Here is a 22,286-nt window from a genome sequence, read left to right as displayed (position 1 = left end):
TCATACTCTGGTCTTCAGCTTAGAGACAGTATAAAGACACAGTTGCACTAAAAGGCCTTAAAGATGGATCTCCAAAATGGTGTCACAAACCTGGCCAACAGTTAAATATATTGCCATCAGTAGGGTTTAGAGACAGAACACCTCCTGTAGGAACCAAACTGGAATTCCTGTAGCCAAGGGTGGCTAGTCCCTAAGATGATACAAGTAAGTTTTGTTAGGTCCTCAACTACAGATAAAGTGAGGATTGGCCCTGGCAAAGAGGCCAACAACCTTTTTGTCTTTTAATTTACTAGAGTAACCAATTGAAAGAGAAGTGAACTGGTTTAGTAATTTGAAGAACCAGTATTATTCTATTTTTATGGTATCTTTTCTTGAGAGAGTAAGATTCTGATGGTCAAAATAAACCAGCTCATATGTAGAAATGGAAGTATAATTCCGATATAAACTAGTTATGGTTTTGGATTGCAACCATAATTCCTTCTCATATCTGAGTCCCTCAAGAAGAATATAGCTTTACCTTCTTTCACTATGCAGTTAATTATTTTAATAAAAGTTGGTTGGCCAATCTTTCCAGTGACAGAAAATCTTCTTGCCATCCAAATAATTCCAGCTGGTTTGCTTTTATGTGGCCATTTGAGTGGGTCAGTAATTAGCTGTCACTTAACTAAACAAGGTAAATTGTTCTGCATCAACACAATTTTGGAATAAAATCTTAGGTTTTCTTGACCATATATTCTGTTTTGTCTTTACCCATAATCAATCCACTGTGGGACTTGCCAGTTTCCTATATTTTCATGATGTTCCACTTTGTCCTTGACTAAGAAAATGAAATTAATTACCAGCCGACAGAAGTTTCAAAATGTCTAAAAATGACTTGCTGAGAAAAACATTTTTCCCATAACATGGTAATCTTTGAGATAGAATTTTTATATTGAATATAATTAAGGCAAACACATGCAATTTTAATTAACTTGAATACTCCGATACTGCACCTTTTAATATAAGTTCTAAAACTGTTTCTTCAATTACACTTAAATCGGAAGTTTATCGGGCTGGGCACTGTGGCTCACGCTTGTAATCCCAGCACTTTGGGAGGCCGAGGTGGGCGGATCACAAGGTCAGGAGATCCAGACCATCCTGGCTAACATGGTGAAATCCCGTCTCTACTAAAAATACAAAAAATTAGCCGGGCGTGGTGGCAGGCACCTGTAGTCCCAGCTACTCGGGAGGCTGAGGCAGGAGAATGGCATAAACCCGGGAGGCAGAACTTGCAATGAGCCGAGATCGCGCCACTGCACTCCAGCCTGGGAGTCAGAGCGAGACTCCGTCTCAAAAAAAAAAAAAAAAAATCAGAAGCTTATCTGTAGATGCAACTGCTAGAAAACAAATATGTCCACAGAATCTATATGTTTAACAAAAAAAAAATCACTTAAGCTGGAATTATCAAATTAGCATTTCCTAAGCCACGTTCTACCAAATACTAGGGCTACAAAACAGTCAGTGGAAAAAGGACTTGCTGATCTGGTTGGGAAACAATGCTGAGTAGACTACATGACTGTTCAAAATATTTACTGCCCCTCCTGTGGTGTCCCTTCCTGGAAGCAAATTATATATCCTGCTCTGTTACACTCAGAAGGAACCATGTGACTTGCTTTGGCCAATAAAATATGATCAGAAATGATGTGTGTCACTTCTTAGCAAAAGCTTTAAGAATCAGCATGTTCACCAACTCTCCTTCCTTTTGCCAGAAGAGCAGAAAAGTCCTAGATGGAGGCTGCCCAGCCACAGTCCTGAGTAAAGACAATGTGGAGCAGAGCCAGAGGATCCATGAACATGGGAGAAAAAAAAAAGAATCTCTGTTGTTGTAAGCTCTTGAGATTCACAATAAGCATTTGCATTTCAGAGAACCTAAGAAGTTCTGACATAAAGAATTAGATTAACTTTACTTAACCCATCATTGCTAACATTCATTGGATCACAGATCCCTGCCTCACATAAAACCCTGAGAGATATTCAGAAAGAAAAATCTCAGAAAATGCTATTGAAGATACTTGCTTCAAATCTTTCCACTTTGAAGATTTAATATTAGGTTCACCAGTCATTTCTTCCAGCGTTTTCAAAGCTGTCAAAATCTCTAACAGAAGCAAGATCAACCAGGAATCATTTGTAATTCTGACTTTAGTCAATTTCTAGAATTTCCCATAAAATAATTTAGCATTCTGTTTACTGTTTCTCAATTTTTAAAGACATATAAAGTACTGAAAGATTCCAAATGAATGTTAAGCAGGTTTACCTTTGTAAACATCATTTCCAATTGTCAAACAATTGTAAACTTGGTTTTTTTTCAATGTACGGAAATAGACAATACAACAGCATAAAGTTGAAAAATACATTAGAAACATAAGTGAAGGCACTTGTTATAAATAGTGCTCTTTAACACACCGTAGATGACAATGTTGACTAATATAATCTAGAGTATCTCAGAAGAAATTACAATTCTACCTCATGAGAATTCACTGAATTTTTAGTGTTAAAAAGCCATTAAAACAAAGAGATTTGCTGTTTAATGCACTTGGAAACATAAAAAGTGACCAAAAACAACTAAAAACTGTGAGTAATTAAGCCATCTGACACCAGGAGATTCAAAAATAGTTTACAGAAACAATCTGCTTTATCTTGCACCAAAGATATTTTTAAAGTTTTGTCTGGAATAATCAAGGTTCACTGAATACCCAGGGCATCTACAAATGCCCTCTTTGAGGGATGAAGGAAGGAAGTGGCAGGGTAGTCTCCGGGCTTCTCTGTGCCTCTCCTTTGTTAGAATGAAGGAATATTTTAAAATGTAGAGCCCTTGCCTATTCTGTCTCCCAGGTCAGGAGGGCCTCTACCACCAGCCCTTCCACATAATTTGGTATTGACAGGATTTCTCTACCTCTCAGTTTCACTAAAGATGTAGTATGTGGCTAGGTACAGTCACTCACATCTGTAATCCCAACACTATGGGAGGCCAAGGTGTGAGGATCGTTTAAGGCCAGGAGTTCAAGACCAGCCTGGGTAACATAGCAACACCCCGTTTCTAAAAAAAAAAAAAAAAAAAAATTGAATTAGCCAGGCATGGGGTGTGCACACCTGTAGTCCCAGCTACTCAGGAGGCTGAGGCAGGAGGATCATTTGAGCCCAGGATTTGGAGGCTGCGATGAGCTATGATCATGCCATGAACTCTAGGCCTGGGCAACCAAGTGAGATCCTAGTTGTTTCAAAAAAAAAAAAAAAGATATGTAGAGTATTTTTCCCATTGTCCGTGTTGCTCCATCTGGCTTCTAGGAGGACAAGTGGAAAGACTCAGATCTAAATTGCCAGCATCTTCCTATCAGTACTTGAAGACCTTTCTTCTTTCTGTCATTCTCCTTCCATGCAGACAAGAAAGCCAATATGAGGTTAAAAAATATGTATCTGTGTGAAGCCAAATTAACCAATTTGGTCAAAGTGTTTATCTTATAGACATTTCAGGATAGCACAGGAGTCAAGAGTCCTTCTTTTACGATAAGTCAACAGAGATTGAGAGAGGTTATGTGATTTTGTCCAGGACTAAACAACAGGGCTAAAACATGAAAGCTCATGCTCCTTTAAATTTACTACAGGGATTCCTTTAAGAAGGAATAGTCTTAATGCTCCTGAGTTTTAACATGGTTTATAAAAGCTCACTGTCATGCAGACCCCCAAAAGTGAGTGACAGTCAAATTATACCAGGCCCAGTTAACAAAATCCTGAAAAAATATGCAGAGATAGAGAGATAAGTAGATAGATAGATAGATAGATAGATAGATAGATAGATAGATAGATAGGCAGACAGACAGACAGCTAGGTAGGTAGGTAGATGATTGATAGACAGATAGACAGATAGATAGATAGATAGATGTAAATAATGGTAGTGAGTGAAGAAAGATGACATCAGGGCTCACAGTTAGGGAGGGATGCAGAGTAAGGCTGAATTCAACCAACCTAGTATAGAAACTTTCCATTACAATTTTGGTTCTGTATATTCAATCACCAAACAATTCAGGAACTGGAATTTCCTCTTAATGGTAGCATCAGAACAAAATTTTCATCCATATGCTCTCCTTTTCCATTCCTACCAGTGACTGTCCTATAACCTCTTCTCCACTCCTCTCAACATCATCATCATCATCAGGTTCAATGATCACCCTTCAGCCCTTACTTTTTGCATATTGAATTCTGCCCTCAAAACAAACCAGTCTAAGAGAAAGTTGCTAATAATTTTCAAAGATCATTTTTTTCATTCTAAAGTACTCTCATTTTCTGACTCTAAAACACTGCTGCGAAGAGGTGTCATGTTCATAGAACATATCTTTGTCAGTTTAAGAGCTACAGTAGTAATTTGAAAGAGTCGTAAATCAGGGAAGATATCTAAGAAGCCTAGAAAATTTGTGATTAAAAACAACTGATCTATACATTAGGCGATCACATTTATTTTTTGAGGATATCACATTTATTTTTTGAGATCTGCATTAAGATGTTTGTTTGATTTGAAACTTGTCTTCTTCTGCCATCAAGTGTTAGCACATATTTCTAACCAACCAAGATTTGCAACATTGAAATCACTGAAACCCAAGTTCATTCAATAAGAAAAATAAGTCCAAAAAGATACCCTATAAAAAGCATGAAGCTGAACAAGTTAGCAGACTAGCTATGTCAACTAAATTCTGAAAAAACTACAAATAACCTGAACTTTAGTTACTATTTCAGAGACAGTAATTTAATATGATTTTCTAAGGCTTCATTCGATGAAAAATATTACAAAATACAACGATAATGATTCCTTTTGATGTTTTATTATGCAATATACCCACTAAAATTTCATGAAACTAAGAATATGCAAAGCTGACACACTGACTAAATGTCTCCTTGTGTTAGAAAGATACATAATTGCCAAGAAAAGCCTTATGTTTCACAGAATCTGTCCTTAGCCTCAACTCAGCTCTCTAACTTGGGGACCTGAATACCATGCTGTCACAGAAGAAGTTTCACATCAGGACATTTGAGAGAGAGTTTCTGTATTTTCAAAATTTTGAACACAATATATTGAATGTTTAGTTCCCCACTGGGCTTTTGGTTACTCCTACTACATGCAATTACCTGCCAACAGGTGCCTACCAGAGGACAGGACCCCGGAAGACCAGGGACTTCTGCACCAAACACTGAATACCACTGGAAATCCTCACACTAGATCTGTATGACCTCCCAGGGGGTGAACACTCATCCCCTGCACCAGCCATCTGTCCACATCTTTAATGTCAATGAGATGTTTTACCTTCATAAACAGACTGATTATAGCTCTGACTTTGAATCTAATTTTTTAAGTTGACGTGGATAACAGCTTTTCAGGTCACTTTTTAAATGACAATGACTAGATGATTAAAAAAATCTCAATTGGGTTATCACTACAGAATATCGCATTACACCTCCTATAGACAATAATGAATGGACCAGCTATCTTACTATCTCAGAATTTTCCTATAATAATCCAGAGCATTCCTCTACACAGCACACCCCTTTTTACCAACAATCATCATGTCTACCCTGACAACAGTAGCACCAGTACTTTAGGAGCGCATCAGTATCATACACAAAATCATTTCCACACTACCCTCTAGCAGGTCAAATTGAAATATAAGGAGGACACCACCTGGCATCAGTCTTTAAAACAGAGCATCTTAACAGGAGATATCATTTAGCTCTTTTCCAGACAGTCTCACTATACACCACCCCTCCACACCAGAAACTGAAGGAACATTCCCATGACAATGGAAAATCTTCAAGTTTTCTGAATCCGGTGGCTGCCCCTCACTCCTGCATTGCCATGGGGCACCTAACTTTGCTCATCACCATTTCTTATTACCCTCCACTCACCAAGGTCCCACCATTCCTCAGAACCCAAGCAAACCAAAATGGGAATCCTCAGCACGTCAAGGGGGATACACTATATTCTGAGTGACATTAAGGTCAGTTCTATTCACTGATCTACCAGAAAAATCATGGGCTAACTGTGGAAAGCCACTTTTTACCTCTAAAATGCGATGAAACACATTAAGGTGCTGGCAAGGCAAACTCAAGGAAACCATTTTATACAATTTTAATTATAGTATACATTCTATAGTATAGATTGTATATACTACATAAAGAGTATAGTATTTTATTTACCTTTGTATGCTATAATAGAATCCTTATATCTACTTCAATAGCTGCTTATATCATTTATATGATTTACCATAATTGACTTAAACATTTCCCTATTGTTGTGGGAGTTATTTCTATTATTTCTCTATTATTGATAATACTTCAGTAAACATCTTTATGCATAAAGAACTTCTCTTTTTAAATTATTTCTTTAGAATAATATCAGCAGCTAGGACATCTTAAAGAAAATGGGATTTTTAACATTTTTTTTAATGTCAGTTGCATAATTCATAGCTCAAAGGGCCATATCAATTTTATATGACCTCTGATAGTCTTTCTACCACAAGTTTATCCTAACAAATGTTCTTCTCATACACCACGGTTGGGAGTATAAATTGCCACTTTTGCTTGACAAGGCAATCTGAGGTATTATAATGTCTAATAGCCTTTGCCCTTAGAATTCCACTTCAAAGAATTGTTTCTTCGAAATACTGGCACATCAACCCAAAGAAAAGTGAACAAGGAAGTTCATAACAGCATTGTTTGTGGTACCAAAGAAACAGAAATCAACCTAATTATTCATCAAGGGAAGAATGTTTAAATTATGATAAATCAAAATAATATTGAGAGTTTTATTTCTGTTTTAAAGAAACTATATGCGTGTATGTATGTCCATATATATTTGCAGTGCATAGGAAAAGGTCTGGAAGGATCTACTGGCAATGGTTACCTAGAGAGACATTCTGTTGGGAGGAAGTGGGTTGCAGGATGGTAATGAGGGAGAAACTGTACCTTTCACTCTATAGGTCTGTAAGTATTTGAATTGTTTACAGTAAGCATATATTCAGCTAATAATTTTATAATTAAAGTAACTTTTTAAATAAAAAATAACATGTGAAATGAGTCCAATCTCCTAACATGCAAGCGGATTAAAAAAAAACTACTATTTTGCCACTCCCTTCTTTTATTTCACTATCAATCTAAATAACATGGAAAGCCAGCAATACATTCCACAATCATCTTTATTTAATGGTCACTTGCTTGTGACCATTGGCTCAATGGATGGATTCAGAACAAAAATCTAGAAGAAAATTAGTGTCGAGAGAAGAAAATAGATAGCTGGAAATGTAAAAACGTTAAGAATGAGACTAAGGAACCATAGATTTTCAAATAATCTACATACCAAACCACGAATTATAATAAAGTAAATAAATGAAATCCTCTTGTATGTATGCCACCTTTTCATACTGGTTTTAACCTTTACAGTAGATTTGCTGCACAAGAAACTGTTGGATATTTATTTAAGCCTGCAGGTCTTAAGTATATTCCTCTGCAGATCATCTGTATCAGAACCATATATGGCATTTACTGAACATCAAAAGCTTAGGTCCTAGGTCCATCTCTAAATCTAAGGGTAGAGGGTGGAAATCTGAAGCTTCAACAAGTACCCCGGCTGACTTGTCAATCCCCATATCTAAGATCTACTTCCTTAAACTTCCAGGAATACTGACGACTATAATAGTGATGAGAATAGACTCATTCCATAAATTAAAATAAAAAATTCTTATTTGGCTTCCTGAAAATGATAAGATCATAATTTGTTTTCTAAATATTAAGCATTCTAATCTAAATAAAACGCAGTCTGATTTAGATTTTATGTACCATTCAAGCAGTGACTGTTTCTATTTTGATCACCACTCTGTGCCCAGCACCCAGTGTCTGGCACATAGTAGGTACACAATACATATTTACTTAATTAATATGATTTGGAACAGGGAGCTCCTTACACATAGAAAGGACTGCGTGAACTGGAGCTGGCCAGTGGGAGGGAAGAATGTGAGACAGAATGAGATGGGATGGGTTTCTCAGGTGCAGAGACAGTGCTCTGTAACTGATAAGACTGTGATCTCAGTTACATCACAACCATTCCAAGTCTCATATCACTTTTCTATAGGGTAAGATTGATTCTGTGAAATTAACTGCCAATAAATCATTTAAATGCAGTTTGAAATGTTGACATATATAGTTTAAGCATTTTTTTAAAATAAATGCCCTTGGGTGCTCTCATTTCAAAGTTAATATTATAAAGACAAAGAAACATTTTGAAATGGAGATATTACCTTCACCACTGATTGTCATTCTGTGATTAAGTTTGAAACCACTTGGAAGAGGACAATCCATTTGAAAGCAAAACAAGAAAGATAACCAGTAAAGAATCAAACTGTCAGTCTACAAGTTTTGTAAATTGTTGTCATCCCAGATTTCAAAATCTATCATTTACACCAATTATTTTTACCTAACATATTCTGGAATGATACCTAATATGGATACTACTAAATTTGTGGCAATGTAATCCAAAAAACCATGCAAGATATCTTTCTGAGATTTTCAGCAATAGTTTGTAGAAAACTCTTAACTATAGGATGGTGAGTCACCCAAACCCACGATTTAAAGGACCCAAAAGACTTTTTTGAGGACAGAGACATTAAATACAAAATGTGACAAATTTAGAAAAAAAATTCTACTTACTACTACACATGGCCTTCATTTCTAGAGCTGCAAATCAGTCTTAACTGCAGCAAAGGGTCATGGAGAGCAGGGTGCGGATAGTAATCTGCATGCCCATCTCCAAAACTCTGGTATATGAGAGCAGGCCATCAGATGTCTGAATTTGCATGAGGAACCCCCTAGGCTGAAATAGGAAACAAAATGAAGGGTGGCCTTAGGATTTTAGGAGAAATGCTCATGAACCTAGACGGAAGTCAAAAGTTGCTCCGACTTCTACGGGAAGAATGGGTGGCCTATAAAGGCAGTAAGTCATCCTGAGACAGGGGAAGTCAAAAGACTTGTCACTTGGATTGTGCCACTGGGTTGACCATCCTTAGGGAGAAGTACTTTTAAGTACCTCCAGGAAAGGGGGTCCCTCAGTTACCCTCATGCCCAGTCCCCGGTATACCTGGTTCCAAGGCCTTAATTGAGGCAACTGCTGAAAGATGGTCTTTTGGAAACCTTGAAGAGTGACAGGAAGAGGGGTAAAAAAAGCTTACCCAGTTGCGGTGAGCAGCACCAGTGTACACAGGCCAGCGGAGGAAGCTTTGAGAGCAACAGGATGCAAATAACCACAAGCAAGGATAGCAGCAAAAGTGAACTCTGGCACCACCTCAAGGCTCTTCAGGGGATGAAGCAGGTGAGGCAACAGTGGTAGAAATAAACGATGGCCAGACTATGCAAGAACAGCCATCGTGGCAAAGGAAGGCAAAGCTGAAATAGCCTCCATGGAAGGCCAGGAGCATCCTCAGCATCCCTGGGAATTGGAACCAACCTGACTTGGAATCCCAGAAGCAAGAGTAGTGTCAGAGGCCACAGCAATGTCACTCGTGCTCCAGACCATGCTTATGGCTGGTGTGGCCTGGTAAAACAGGCTTGCAATAAGAACATGCACTCACATTCTTACGGAGCCACGGTGATTTTGACAACTTCATGAAGGTCAAATGAGGCTTAAAACTTCTGCTGTCTCCTACCAGGATGCCTTTTTCTTGAAATGTCCTATTTGCAGTCTCTGAAGAAAATAAAGAGAAACAAAGAAATGCTACTACAGTACTTTCAGTTCTCTTTAATTGAAAAAAAAAACCAGTTCAAACAATCACTAATTATTTTACAGTGAAGATTACTTTATACAACCTGTTTCAGATATTTTCTTTAAAACAGAGAAAAAAATCTACAATGTGTATGATAACAAATGCTATATGACAGTTAAATGTCCAGTGATTTCACACCTGTGGTAAAGCACACAAAAGCAATAATTTGAAAGGGATATCTAATAAATAGAATAACTGCTGGGCTGACATGATGCTGATTTTCACTGAACATCCCAGTGGTTTTCCTGAGTATAAAAAAGGACTAGCTTATCTGAAACCCTTCATATCTCAAACTTCTGCTTCCAAGATGAAGTGGCAGAAACCTTCCCTGAGCAATGAGAAACAAACAAGGTAAGCCCTTCGATTATTCCAGCTTACATCCTTGAATGCCCAAGGTCTTGTGTAAGGAAGTGAAACAGATAGAGTCCAGCTCTTTCCTGGATTAAGGGAAAGGAGCTGAAAGGGACAGAATACTTGAGAAGTGAGACCTGTACCAAGAAAATTCCAGAGCTCTTCAAAGGGTTCCCCTAGAATATTCAGCTGAGTCCTGATCAGTGCATGTGTGCAAGGAAACTACCTGAGGCTGGGGAAACACATTCAAAAGGATTAGAGGGAAGAGTGTCCAGTACTCTAACAAGAAAAGGTGAGCCCTTTGATCATCCCAACTTATATTCTTGAGTGACCAAGTCCTTGTATAAGGAGGAGAAATCCAGATGGAGCCTAGGAATACTGTTCCATTAGCCAGACTGGAAAACCCCAAGATTCATGAGACATCAGGTAAAAAGAACAGTCTTGCCTCAGGAGTGGGGAATTATTAACTCTGGACTGGTACTCTTCTAGTACCACCTAGGAAATCTTAGAAGCAAGACCCAAAACAAACAAACAAACAAAAAACTATTTCCAAGTAACTTGATTGTGTACCAGAACAATGCCCAAGGATATTTATAGAAATACAAAACAATTCAGCACCCAACAAGGTAAACTTCAAAATGCCTGGCATCTAATCAAAAACTACCAGGCATGCAAACCAACTGGTCAATATGGCCCTCATTTTTGAAAAGATAAATCAATTAATCAAAAGTGACTCAGAACTGACATAGAGGTCAGAATTAGTAGATAGGACATCAAAATAGTTATTGTAACTGTATGTCCTATGTTCAAAAAGTCAAGTAGATGTTGGGAGAAAAGCTGAGTGTTGGGAGAGAAGCTGAGGCGGGGCTTGCATGTCTGACATAATGTATGACATGTTCCAAGAACATGTCCAGGGTCCAGGGTCTAAAACCCCTCGTGGCCTTTGGAATATGTCTAGACTTGCTGCCTCCTTGCTTCTAGCACTCCCATTATCTCAAGTAGTCATATGTTTCAAAGAAAACGTTAAACCATCACAGCTGTAGCTCATTCGCTTGATACACCGCTTCCTTTCAACCCCCACATCCTCACCACCTGTTTCTTTGTCTGATCACCAACAAATAGCGTGGGCTCCCACAGCTTGGGGCCTTCGCAGCCTCCATACTAGCATTGGCCCCCTGGTCCTACTCTCTCCCTTAACTTGTCTTTTCTCATTCCTTTGACTCCACCGGACTTCGTAGCCCCCACGAAGAATCAGACCCACGGCCTGGTGTTGGGTCTGATCAACCCAACAAGTAGAGACATGGAAACTATTAAATCCAAATCCAAATCAAATTTATATAGAGATGGAAACTGCAATGTCTGAGAAAAATTAACTGGATGGCAATAACAGGTGAGACAGAGCAGAGCAAAATATTGGTAATTTTGAAAACAATACAATAGAAGCCAAAATAAAACACACTAAGAAAAAGAAAACATAAAGAAAAAAGAGCAGAGAATAGAATATCGGTGAGCTGTGGGGCAACTTCAAGTTGTCTAATATGTCTGTAACTGAAGTTCCTGAACAAGGGGGAAAGAGATGGAGTTAGAGAAAATATATGAAGAAATAATGGTGTTGCAGAATAAGAACTGCCACAACTACAATGGAAAATAATCTGGGTAGCAACTATTAAAATTTAGGCTATACAAGCATTTTGAGCTAGCGATTCCAATTCTAGGAAAATACGAAGAAATAAAAGCATCAGTATACAAAATTCTATGAAAAGATATTTATTAAAGTATTATATGAATTTGCACAAACTGGAAACAACCTTCATCAATAAATAAATGGTTGATAAATAACCATATGGCCACCATGAAGATAATAAAAGGAATTAATTAGAATTACACACATAGACATGAGAAGATGGCCATGATCCATTAAGCAAAAAGAGAGAACTTTTATGGTTATTACATCTATAACATGATTCTCTGGAATATAAAAGAGAGAAATAAAGAAAATAGATGATCTATATGTTTTTATTAACATGGAAAAATAGCACAGAATACCTTGGGATGTGGGTTGAAATTAAATAGAGTTAGAGGAGACTAGAGTTATAAATATAATACATATATATGGATTGAATTGTTAAAATGAGCATATATTACTTTTGAATAAAAAAATTAAAACATAAAATAAGCACAATAACAAATGCACTCACTGTACATTAACAATACAACATTGCTATGATTTCACAAGCATCAAATTAGAATGCACAAAGAGGAGGACAGAATCATTTGGCATATATGTGAAAAATTCATACTTTTCAAAGATCAAGGGTAAATAAATTTTCATGTGGTCTTTTTATCCAAAAACAGGTAGGGCTAATACTATTAAGCCAATTCTAAAGACAAGAAAACTGGAACATAGGAAGAACTCAGAATTTTATCAGATAAATTTAACAAAGATATTGAAATAATTAAAAAGAATCATGCAGAAATTCTAGAGTTGAAAAATGCAGGCCAAGCATGGTGTCTCACGCCTGTAATCCCAACACTTTGGGAGGCTGAGGCGGGAGGATCACCTGAGGTCAGGAGTTCGAGACCAGCCTGGCCAACATGGTGAAACCTCGTCTCTATTAAAAATACAAAAATTAGCCAGGTGTGATGGCGTGCCTGTAATCCCAGCTACTCAGGAGGCAGAGGCAAGAAAATCGCTTAAACCCGGGAGGAGGAAGTTGCAATGAGCCTAGATCGCACCATTGCACTCCAGCCTGAGTGACAGAGTGAGACTCCGTCTCAAAAAAAAAACAAAAAAAAAAAGCAACTGACATGCTGAAGAATGCATTAGAATCTCTTAATAACAGGGCCAAACAGGCAGAAGAAAGAATTAGTGAGCTTGAGGACAGGCTATTTGAAAATACGCAGTCAGAGGAGATGAAAGAAAAAAGAATATAAAACAATGAAGCCCACCGATGAGACCTAGAAGATAGTCTCAAAGGGACAAATCTCAGAGTTATTGGCCTTAAAAAGAGGTAGAGAAAGAGGTAGGGGTAGAAAGTTTATTCAAAGGGATAATATCAGAGAATTTCCCAAACCTGGAGAAAGACGTCAATATTCAAGTACAAGAAGGCTATAGAACACCATGCAGATTTAATTCAAAGAAGACTACCTAAAGACATTTAATAATCAAACGCCCAAAGGTCAAGAATAAAGAAAGGATCCTAAAAGCAGCAAGTCAGCAAGTAAAAAGAAGCAAATAACATACACTGGAGCTCCAATATGTCTGGCAGCAGACTTTTCAGAGGAAACTTTATAGGCCAGGAGAGAATATCATGACATATTTAAGATGCTGAAGGAAAAAAATCTTTTACCCTAGCATAGTATATCTGATGAAAATAGCCTTCAAACATGAAAGAGAAATAAAGACTTGCCCTGAGAAATAAAAGCTGAGGGATTTTACCAACACCAGACCTTTTCTATAAGAAATGTTAAAGAGAGTTTTTCAATCTGAAAGAAAAGGACATTAATGAGCAATAAGAAATCATCTGAAGGTACAAAACTCACTAGAAATAATAGGCACAAAGAAAAACACGGAATATTGTAACACTGTAATGGTGGTGTATAGATTAGTCCTATCTTAGGAAGAAATATTAAACAATGAACCAATCAAAATAATAACTACCACAACTCTTCAAGACATAGTTCTATAAGACATAAAGAGAATAACAAAAAGTTAACAAGTGAGAAGACAAAGTGAAGGTGTAAAGTTTTTATTAGTTTTCCTTCTGCTTGTTTGTTTATTCAATCAGGGTTAAGTTGTCATCACTTTAAAATAATGAGTTATAAGATAATATTTGCAATCCTCAGGGTAACCTCAAAGCAAAAAATATACAATTGATACACAAAAAATAAAAACTGAGAAATTAAGTCATACCACCAAAGAAAATCACCCTTACTAAAAAAAGGCAAGAAGAAAGGAGGAAGAGAAGACCACAAAACAAACAGAAAACAAATAACAAATGGCAAGAATAAGTCCTTATCAATAATAACATTGAATGTAAATAGACTAAACTCTCCAATAAAAAGACATACAGTGGCTCAATGGATTTAAAAAGACAAGATTCAATAATCTGTTGCCTGCAAGAAACACGCTTCACCTATAAAGATGCACACAGACTGGGAAAACAAGGATAGAAAAAGAAATCCCATGCCAATGGGAACCAAAACAGAGCAGGAGTGCGTATGATTCTATCAGAGAAAATACATTTCAAGACAAAAACTGTAAGAAGAGACAAAGAAGGTCATTGTATAATGATTTAGGGGTCAACTCAGCAACAGAAATAACAATTGTAAACATATTTACACCCAACATTGGAGTACCCAGATATACAAAGGAAATATTTTTAGAGCTAAAGAGAGAGATTCCAATACAATAATAGCTGCATACTTCCTGGATACTTCAACACCCCACTTTCAGCACTGGACATACCTTCCAGACAGAAATTCAAAAAAGAAACCTCAGACTTAATCTGCACTATAGACCAAATGGATCTAATAGATATTTACAGAATGTTTCATCCAACGGCTGCAGAATACACATTCTTTTCCTCAGTACATGAATCCTTCTCAAGAATAGACCATATGTTAGGTCACAGAACAAGTCTTAAAACATTCAAAAAACTAGAATAATATCAAGCATCTTCTCTGGCCACAGTGGAAGAAAACTGCAAGTCAATAATAAGAGGAATTTGGGGAACTATGCAAATACACGGAAATTAAATAATATGCTCCTGAATAACCAATGGGTCAATTAAGAAATTAAGAAGAAAACTGAAAAAAATTATTGAAACAAATGATAATAGAACTACAACATACCAACAAAACCCATGGGATACAGCAAAAGCCGTGCTAAGAGGGAATTTTATTGTTTTAAGTGCCTACATCAAAAAATAGCAAAACTTTAAATAGACAACCTAATGATGCATTCTAAAGAACTAGAAAAGCAAGAGCAAATCCAACCCAAAATTAGTAGGAGATAATAAATATCAGAGCAGAAATAAATGAAACTGAAACAAAATACAAAAAAATCAAAAAAATGAAAAGCCGTTTTTTTGAAAAGATAAGCAAAATTGACAAACCTTTAGCCACACTAAGAACAAAGATAGAAGAACCAAATATATAAAATAAAAGCTGATAAATGAGACATTACAACTGATGCCACAGAAATTCAAAGGATCATTAGTGGCTGCTACAAGTAACTATATGACAATAAATTGGAAAATCTAGGGGACACAAATAAATTCCTAGACACATACAATCTATGAAGATTGAACCATGAAGAAATCCAAAACCTGAACAGACCAATAACAAATGAGATAAACGTCATAATAAAACATCTCCCAGCAATGAAAAGCTTGGGACCTGATGTCTTCACTGCTGAATTCTACCAAACATTTAAAGAACTAATACCAATCCTACGCAAACTACTCCAAAAAATAGAGAGGAGGGAATACTTCCAAACTTATTCTACAAGACCAGTATTACTCTGATACCAAAACCAGACAAAGACACGTCAAAGAAAGAAAACTACAGGGCAATATCTCTGATAAACACTGATGCAAAAATCACTGAATTCAACAATACACTAAAAAGATTATTTATCATGACCAAATGAGATTTATTTCAGGGATGCAAGGATGGTTCAATATATACAAACAAATCAATGTGATACATCATATCAACAGAATGAAGGACAAAAACCATATGATCATTTCAATTGATTCTGAAAAAGCATCTGATAAAATTCAACATCCCTTCATAAAAAACTCAAAGAACTGTGTATAGAAGGAACATACTTCAACATAATAAAAGCTATATACAATAGATCCACATCTAGTATCATACTGAATAAGGAAAAACTGAAAGCCTTTCTTCTAACATCTGGAACATAACAAGGATACCCACTTTCACCACTGTTATTCAACACAATAGAAGTCCTAGCTAGAGCAATCAGACAACAGAAGAAATAAAGGGCATCCAAACTGAAAAAGAAGTCAAATTATCCTTGTTTGCAGATGATACGATCTTACATTTTTTAAAAACCCAAAGACTCCACCAAAAACTATTAGAACTGGTGAAAAAAATTCAGTAAAGTTGCAGGATACAAAATCAACATACAAAAATCAGTAGCATTTCTATATGACAATAGTGAACAACCTGAAAAAGAAATCCAAAAAGTAATCCTATTTACAATAGTCACAAACAAAATTAAACACCTAGGATTTAACCAAAGAAGCGAAAACTTTCTATAATGAAATCTATAAAACGCTGATTAGATAAATTGAAGACAGCACCAAAAAAAATATAAAGATATTCCATGTTCATGGATTGGAAGAATCAATGTTGTTTAAAATGTCCATACTACCCAAAGCAATCTACAGATTCCATGCAATCCCTATCAAAATTCCAACGACATTCTTCACAGAAATAGAAAAAACAATCCTAAAATTCACATGGAACCACAAAAGACCCAGAACAGCCAAAATTATCCTGAGAGAACAAAGCTGGAGGAATCGTATTACTTAACTTCAAATTATACTACAGGGCTACAGTAACAAAAACAGCATGGCACTGGCATAAAAACAGACATATAGATCAATGGAGCAGAATAGAGAACCCAGAAACAAATCCATACATCTACAGTGAATTCATTTTCAACAAAGGTGCCAAGAGCATACAATGTGGAAAAGACAGCTTCTTCAATAAATGGTGCTGGGAAAACTGGGTATCCACATGCAGAAGAATGAAACTAGATACCTCTCACCACATACAAAAATCAAATCAAAATGGATTAAAGACTTAAATCTAGACATCAAACTATGAAACTACTACAAGAAAACAGTGGAGAAACTCTCCAGGGCATTGGTCTGGGCAAAGATTTCTTGAGTTATATCTCACAAGCACAGGGAACCAAAGCAAAAATAAATAAATGAGATTATATCAAGCTTAAAAGCTTCTGGCTGGGCATGGTGGCTCACATCTGTAATCCCAGCACTTTGGGAGGCCGAGGTGAGCAAATTGCTTGAGCTCAGGAGTTTGAGACCAGCCTGGGCAACATGGCTAGACCCCGTCTCTACAAAAAGATATGAAAATTAGCCAGGCATGGTGGTGCACACCTGTAGTCCCAGCTACTTGGGAGGATCACTTGAGCCTGGGAGGCAGAGGTTGCAGTGAGCTGGGATCGTGCCACTGCACTCCAGCCTGGGCAACAGAGACTGTTCCCAAAAAGCTTCTGCATAGCAAAGGAAACAAAACAAAGAGACAACCTATAGAAGGAGAGAAAATTTGCAAACTACCCATCTGACAAGGGATTAATAACCAGAATTATAAGGAGCTCAAACAACTATACAGTGGTTGCACTAATTTACATTCCCACCAACAGCATACAAGGGTTCCCTTTTCTCCACTTCCTCATCAGGAAAAAATATAATAATTCAATTTAAAGATCAGCAAAGACCTGAATAGACATTTCTCAAAAGAAGACACACAAATGGCACATAGGCATATGAAAAGGTGCTAAACATTACTGATCATAAGAGAAATGCAAATCAAAACTACAATGAAATATCATCTCACCTCAGTTAAAATGGCTTTATCCAAAAGACAGGCAATAACAAATGCTGATGAGGAAGTGGAGAAAAGGGAACCCTCGTATGCTGTTGGTGGGAATGTAAATTAGTGCAACCACTATGGAGAACAGTTTGAAGGTTTCCCCAAACACTAAAAATACAGGTACTATACAATCCAGCAATCCCACTGCTGGGTATATACTCAAAAGAAAGGAAATCAGTATATCAAAGAGGTATCTGCACGCCCATGTTCTTTGCAGCACTATTCACAACAGCCAAGATTTAGAAGCAACCCTAAGTGTCTGCCCATCAACAGATCAATGGATAAAGAAAATGTGGCACATATATATATTGGAGTGCTATTCAGCCATAAAAAAGAATGAGACCCTGTCATTTGCAACAATACAGGTGGTACTGGAGGTCATTATGTTCAGTGAAATAAGCCAGGCAAAGAAAGACAAGCTTCACATATTCTTACTTACTTGTGGAAGCTAAAAATTAAAACAATTTAACTCATGGAGATAGAGCATAGAATGATGTTTACCAGAATCTAGGAAGGGTAGTAGGGGGATATGAAAGAAGTAGGGATGGTTAATTGGCACAAAAAAAAAAAAAAAAAAAAAAAACAGAAAGAATAAGACCTACTATTTGATAGCACAATAGGGTGACTATAGTCAATAATTTAATTGTACATTTTAAAATAACTGGAAGGGTATAATGGGATTGGTTTTTTATTTTTATTTTTATTTCACTAGTTTTGGGGGAACAGGTGGTGTTTGGTTGCATGGAAAAGTTCTTTAGTGGTGATTTCTTAGATTCTGTTGCACTCATCACTTGAGCAATGTACAATGTTCTCAATAGACAGTCTTTTATCCCTCACCCTACTAGCACCCTTCCCCCCAAGTCCATTATATCATTCTTATGCCGTTGCATCCTCATAGCTTGGCTCCCACTTACAAGTGAGAACATAAAATGTTTGGTTTTCCATTCTTGAGTTACTTCACTTAGAATAACGGTCCAGCTCCATCCAGGTTGTTGCAAATACCATTATTTTGTTCCTTTTTATAGCTGAGTAGTATTCCATGGTGTCTATATACCACATTTTCTTTATCCACTCATTGGCTGATGGGCATTTAGGCTGGTTCCATATTTTTGCAATTGTGAATTGTGCCACTATAAACATGAGTGTGCAAGTGTCTTTTTCATATGACTTATTTTCCTTTGGGTCCATACCTAGTAGTGGGATTGCTGAATCAAATGGTAGCTCTACTTTTAGTTCTTTAAGGAACCTCCATACTGTTTTCCACAGTGATTATACTGGTTTACATTATGGGATTATTTTTAACACAAAGGATAAATACTTGAGGGGATGGATATTCCATTTACCATGATGTGATTATTATGCACTGCATACCTGTATCAAAGTATTTCATGTACCCCATAAATATATACACCTACTATGTATGCACAAAAATTTAAAAAAACAATCTAAAATCTTTCTCCCTTCTATGAAACATTTTCAAACAAATGCTAAACGTGGTGAGTCACTTTAAGAACCATACAGCGGACATGAATTCCAGTCAACAAACTCAAGTTTGATCGTTCATTCATTCAGCAAATATTTATTGAGGGCCTAACATATACCAGGTACTGTTCTAGGTGCTGAATACACAGCAGTGAGCAAGACAAATTTCCTGCCCTGTGCGCCTTCCGTATTTGTTGGTGCCACAAACTAATATATAAATGAAGGTCAGGTTCTGTTAAGTGAAATAAAGAGAATGAAAGCAGGTAAGAGTACAGAAGAAACAAGGTTGCTATTTTATATAAGGTGGTCTGGGAATCCAGCCCTGAATATGTGACATTTGAGCAGACACCTGAGTGAAATGGAGAAGAGAACCATGTGTGTATCTAGGGGAAGAGTACTTGCAGCAGAAGGAACAACTTTTAAGATGAAAGAATATTGAGTAGGTCTGAAACACAATATAAAAGACAGGGTAACTAGGGCAGAGTGGGGATATGGGGAAGTGACAGGAAATAGATTTAGAGAAGCAGGCAGGGGCCTGCTAAAATCTTTGGATTTTATTCTAAGTATGATTGGCAATTTTAAAGGTTTTAGGGTAATGAAACTTATCTGTGAAAGTAACTTTATTTAGTCATCTATAGTTACTTTTGTTTTGTTTTTTGAGACAGAGTCTCACTCTGTCGCCAGGCTGGAGTGCAGTGATGTGATCTTGGCTCACTGCAACCTCTGCCTCCCGGGTTCAAGCAATTCTTCTTCCTCAGCCTCCCAAGTAGCTGGGATTACAGGCACACACCACCATGCCCAGCTAGCTTTTGTATTTTTAGTAGAGACAGGGTTTCACCATGTTGGCCAGAATGGTCTCGATCTCTTGACCTCGTGATCTGCCTCAGCTTCCCAAAGTGTTGGGATTATAGGCGTGAGCCACCGTGCCCAGTCTACTTGTTTGTTTTTTAAGATGGGGTCTCACAGTGTTGCCAATGCTCGTCTCAAACTACTGGGCTCAAGTGATCCTCCTGCCTCAGCCTCCAAGTAGCTGGGACTACATGCATACATCACCACACCTGGCTACTCAGCTATATTTCAACTAGAATATCTGTTTCTTCCTGGTGGAAAAAATTAGACGTTTTGAAAATTCTTAGTGTTCCCTGGGACTGTACCTTTGTTGAAGAAGGTAGCTAACGGAGCGTCACAGTGTTTTAGATTGGGGGAGAGACGTGGGCAGCACTTGGGTCACTATTTGGCATCTCCTAAGACATGCGCCATGCTTGATTTCTGCAGCTGGATTCTCCCTCATTCCCATATATAAGGATTCTCTGCAACTTTGGTGTCCTCCCAGATACACAAGATTTCATCCTATAGCTTACCATACCACACCGGAGCAAGCGGGAACTCACTAGGGCTGCCTGAGGCCCTTTACTGCCTTCCTGCTCCTCTTGAGCACACAGAAACAGCCGAGTGTCCTAGATCAAGGTGGAAAGGGTCCAAACAGGTCTGAACACCATGGGACCACGTGACACATGAAACCATCCTCTCTTCTGTCATCTCCAGTACACTCTGGGAGCACAGGGAATTCTGGCTTTGCTGACTGTGTGCAGACTTCTCAGGGATGGAGCAGAGGTCACTCCTGCTTTCAGACTTAAGAGGATTTCTGTTGTTTCACTCATGGGATGACAGACTGGGCAAGAACACATACTCTTGCTTGGCCTCTAACTCTCCTTCACCCAACCCAGAGTATCTTTTCTAGTATCAGGACAGGAAAAAACACATCATTATGCTTAGTTGTTGAAACGCTAAAGCCTTTTCTCTACTTTTGCTGCTGTATTCCTACTCCTCTGAAACATGAGTGTCAGTCACTGCCCAGGACGGGGCAGGCAGAGAACAAGGGATACAAGAAACACAAGGAGAGAACTCAGTGAATAACTCAAAACAGTATCTCACCACATCTTTGAAATCTTACTGTTATTTTACTTTTACTGTGTTACTTTCTTTTTTTAATTATTATTTTACTTTTTACTAAATGCTAATTAATGTGCTAAATGTGACATTTCAATCATGGTATATAAATTTGGGGCATAGTCTAAAAACCCTGTGCTGGTAGTCACTGCCCCCAAATAGCTTTTTGTCTCTATTCTATGCTAATAAAGAAGGTTAAGCAATAGACCATTAAAATGCCTAGAAAACACTGGTTCTCAGTTGCAAACAACAGATGGCAACTTTGGCTGAGTTGAGCAGGAAAAGAATTCATATAAGAACACTGGGAGGGCCGAATGTGGTGGCTCAATCCTATAATCCCAGCACTTTGGGACGCCATGGTGGGTAGACTGCCTGAGCTCAGGAGTTCAGGACCAGCCTGGACAACATGGTGAAACCCCATCTCTACCAAAAATACAAAAAATTAGCCAGGCGTGGTGGAGTGCACCTGTAGTCCCAGCTACCTGGGAGGCTAAGCTGGGTGACAGAGTGAGACTAAGTCTCAAAAAAAAAACAACAACAACAACAACACCGCAAGGACCAGAGGACCAGGCTGAAAGGCCATGAAGCCAAGGAGATAGGCGCTGTCCAAAGTGCTGGTGGAGCCCAGGTCCAGTACCAATACCCCAGTGAGCATTAGGTGCCAAACCACAGACAGCACACAAAGGGCCAAAACTGTTCCCACTGGCCTTGGACTGGTAGTAGCTGTCACCGATGACACACCTATCCCAAGGATGAATTCTGCATGGTCCTTTTCTTCTTCAAGTTGCTAGCTTCTGATTCAAAGTCTGCATCAGACCAAGATCATATTTTCCTTCCCTAGCAGCAAGGAAGTCTGTGAAAGAGTGTAACTAACACAAGAGATTGGTATAAAAAATTTAAATGCTGGGTAGCCAAAAAAAAAAGAAAGACAAGTCCAGCATAAGCATGTTATGAAACAGTGAGAGTGTATTCCTAACAATTATCATTGTAATTAACTTATCAACTTAGAGTTCATAT

General features: G+C 37.7%; 1 protein-coding gene across 4 annotated transcripts in view; it reads right to left on the bottom strand.

The window, feature by feature from the left end:
• The window catches only part of AKAP7 (A-kinase anchoring protein 7), a 157,144-nt gene that overhangs the window by 75,226 nt on the left and 59,632 nt on the right, over positions 1-22,286 (bottom strand). For 2 of the 4 annotated variants that reach the window (XM_055264097.2, XM_055264087.2), the window contains exon 6: positions 9,645-9,757. In XM_055264097.2, coding sequence (XP_055120072.2) covers positions 9,645-9,757 — 113 coding nt within the window. Of the gene's footprint in view, positions 1-8,318; positions 8,360-8,727; positions 8,891-9,644; positions 9,758-22,286 lie in introns of all 4 variants that reach the window. The other 2 variants (XR_008654285.2, XM_055264106.2) reach the window with 2 other exon arrangements.

The sequence above is a fragment of the Symphalangus syndactylus genome, chromosome 2 (assembly GCF_028878055.3).
Source record: "Symphalangus syndactylus isolate Jambi chromosome 2, NHGRI_mSymSyn1-v2.1_pri, whole genome shotgun sequence".
NCBI classification, from domain to species: Eukaryota; Metazoa; Chordata; class Mammalia; order Primates; family Hylobatidae; genus Symphalangus; species Symphalangus syndactylus.
This window is presented reverse-complemented; position numbering and strand designations above follow the sequence as displayed.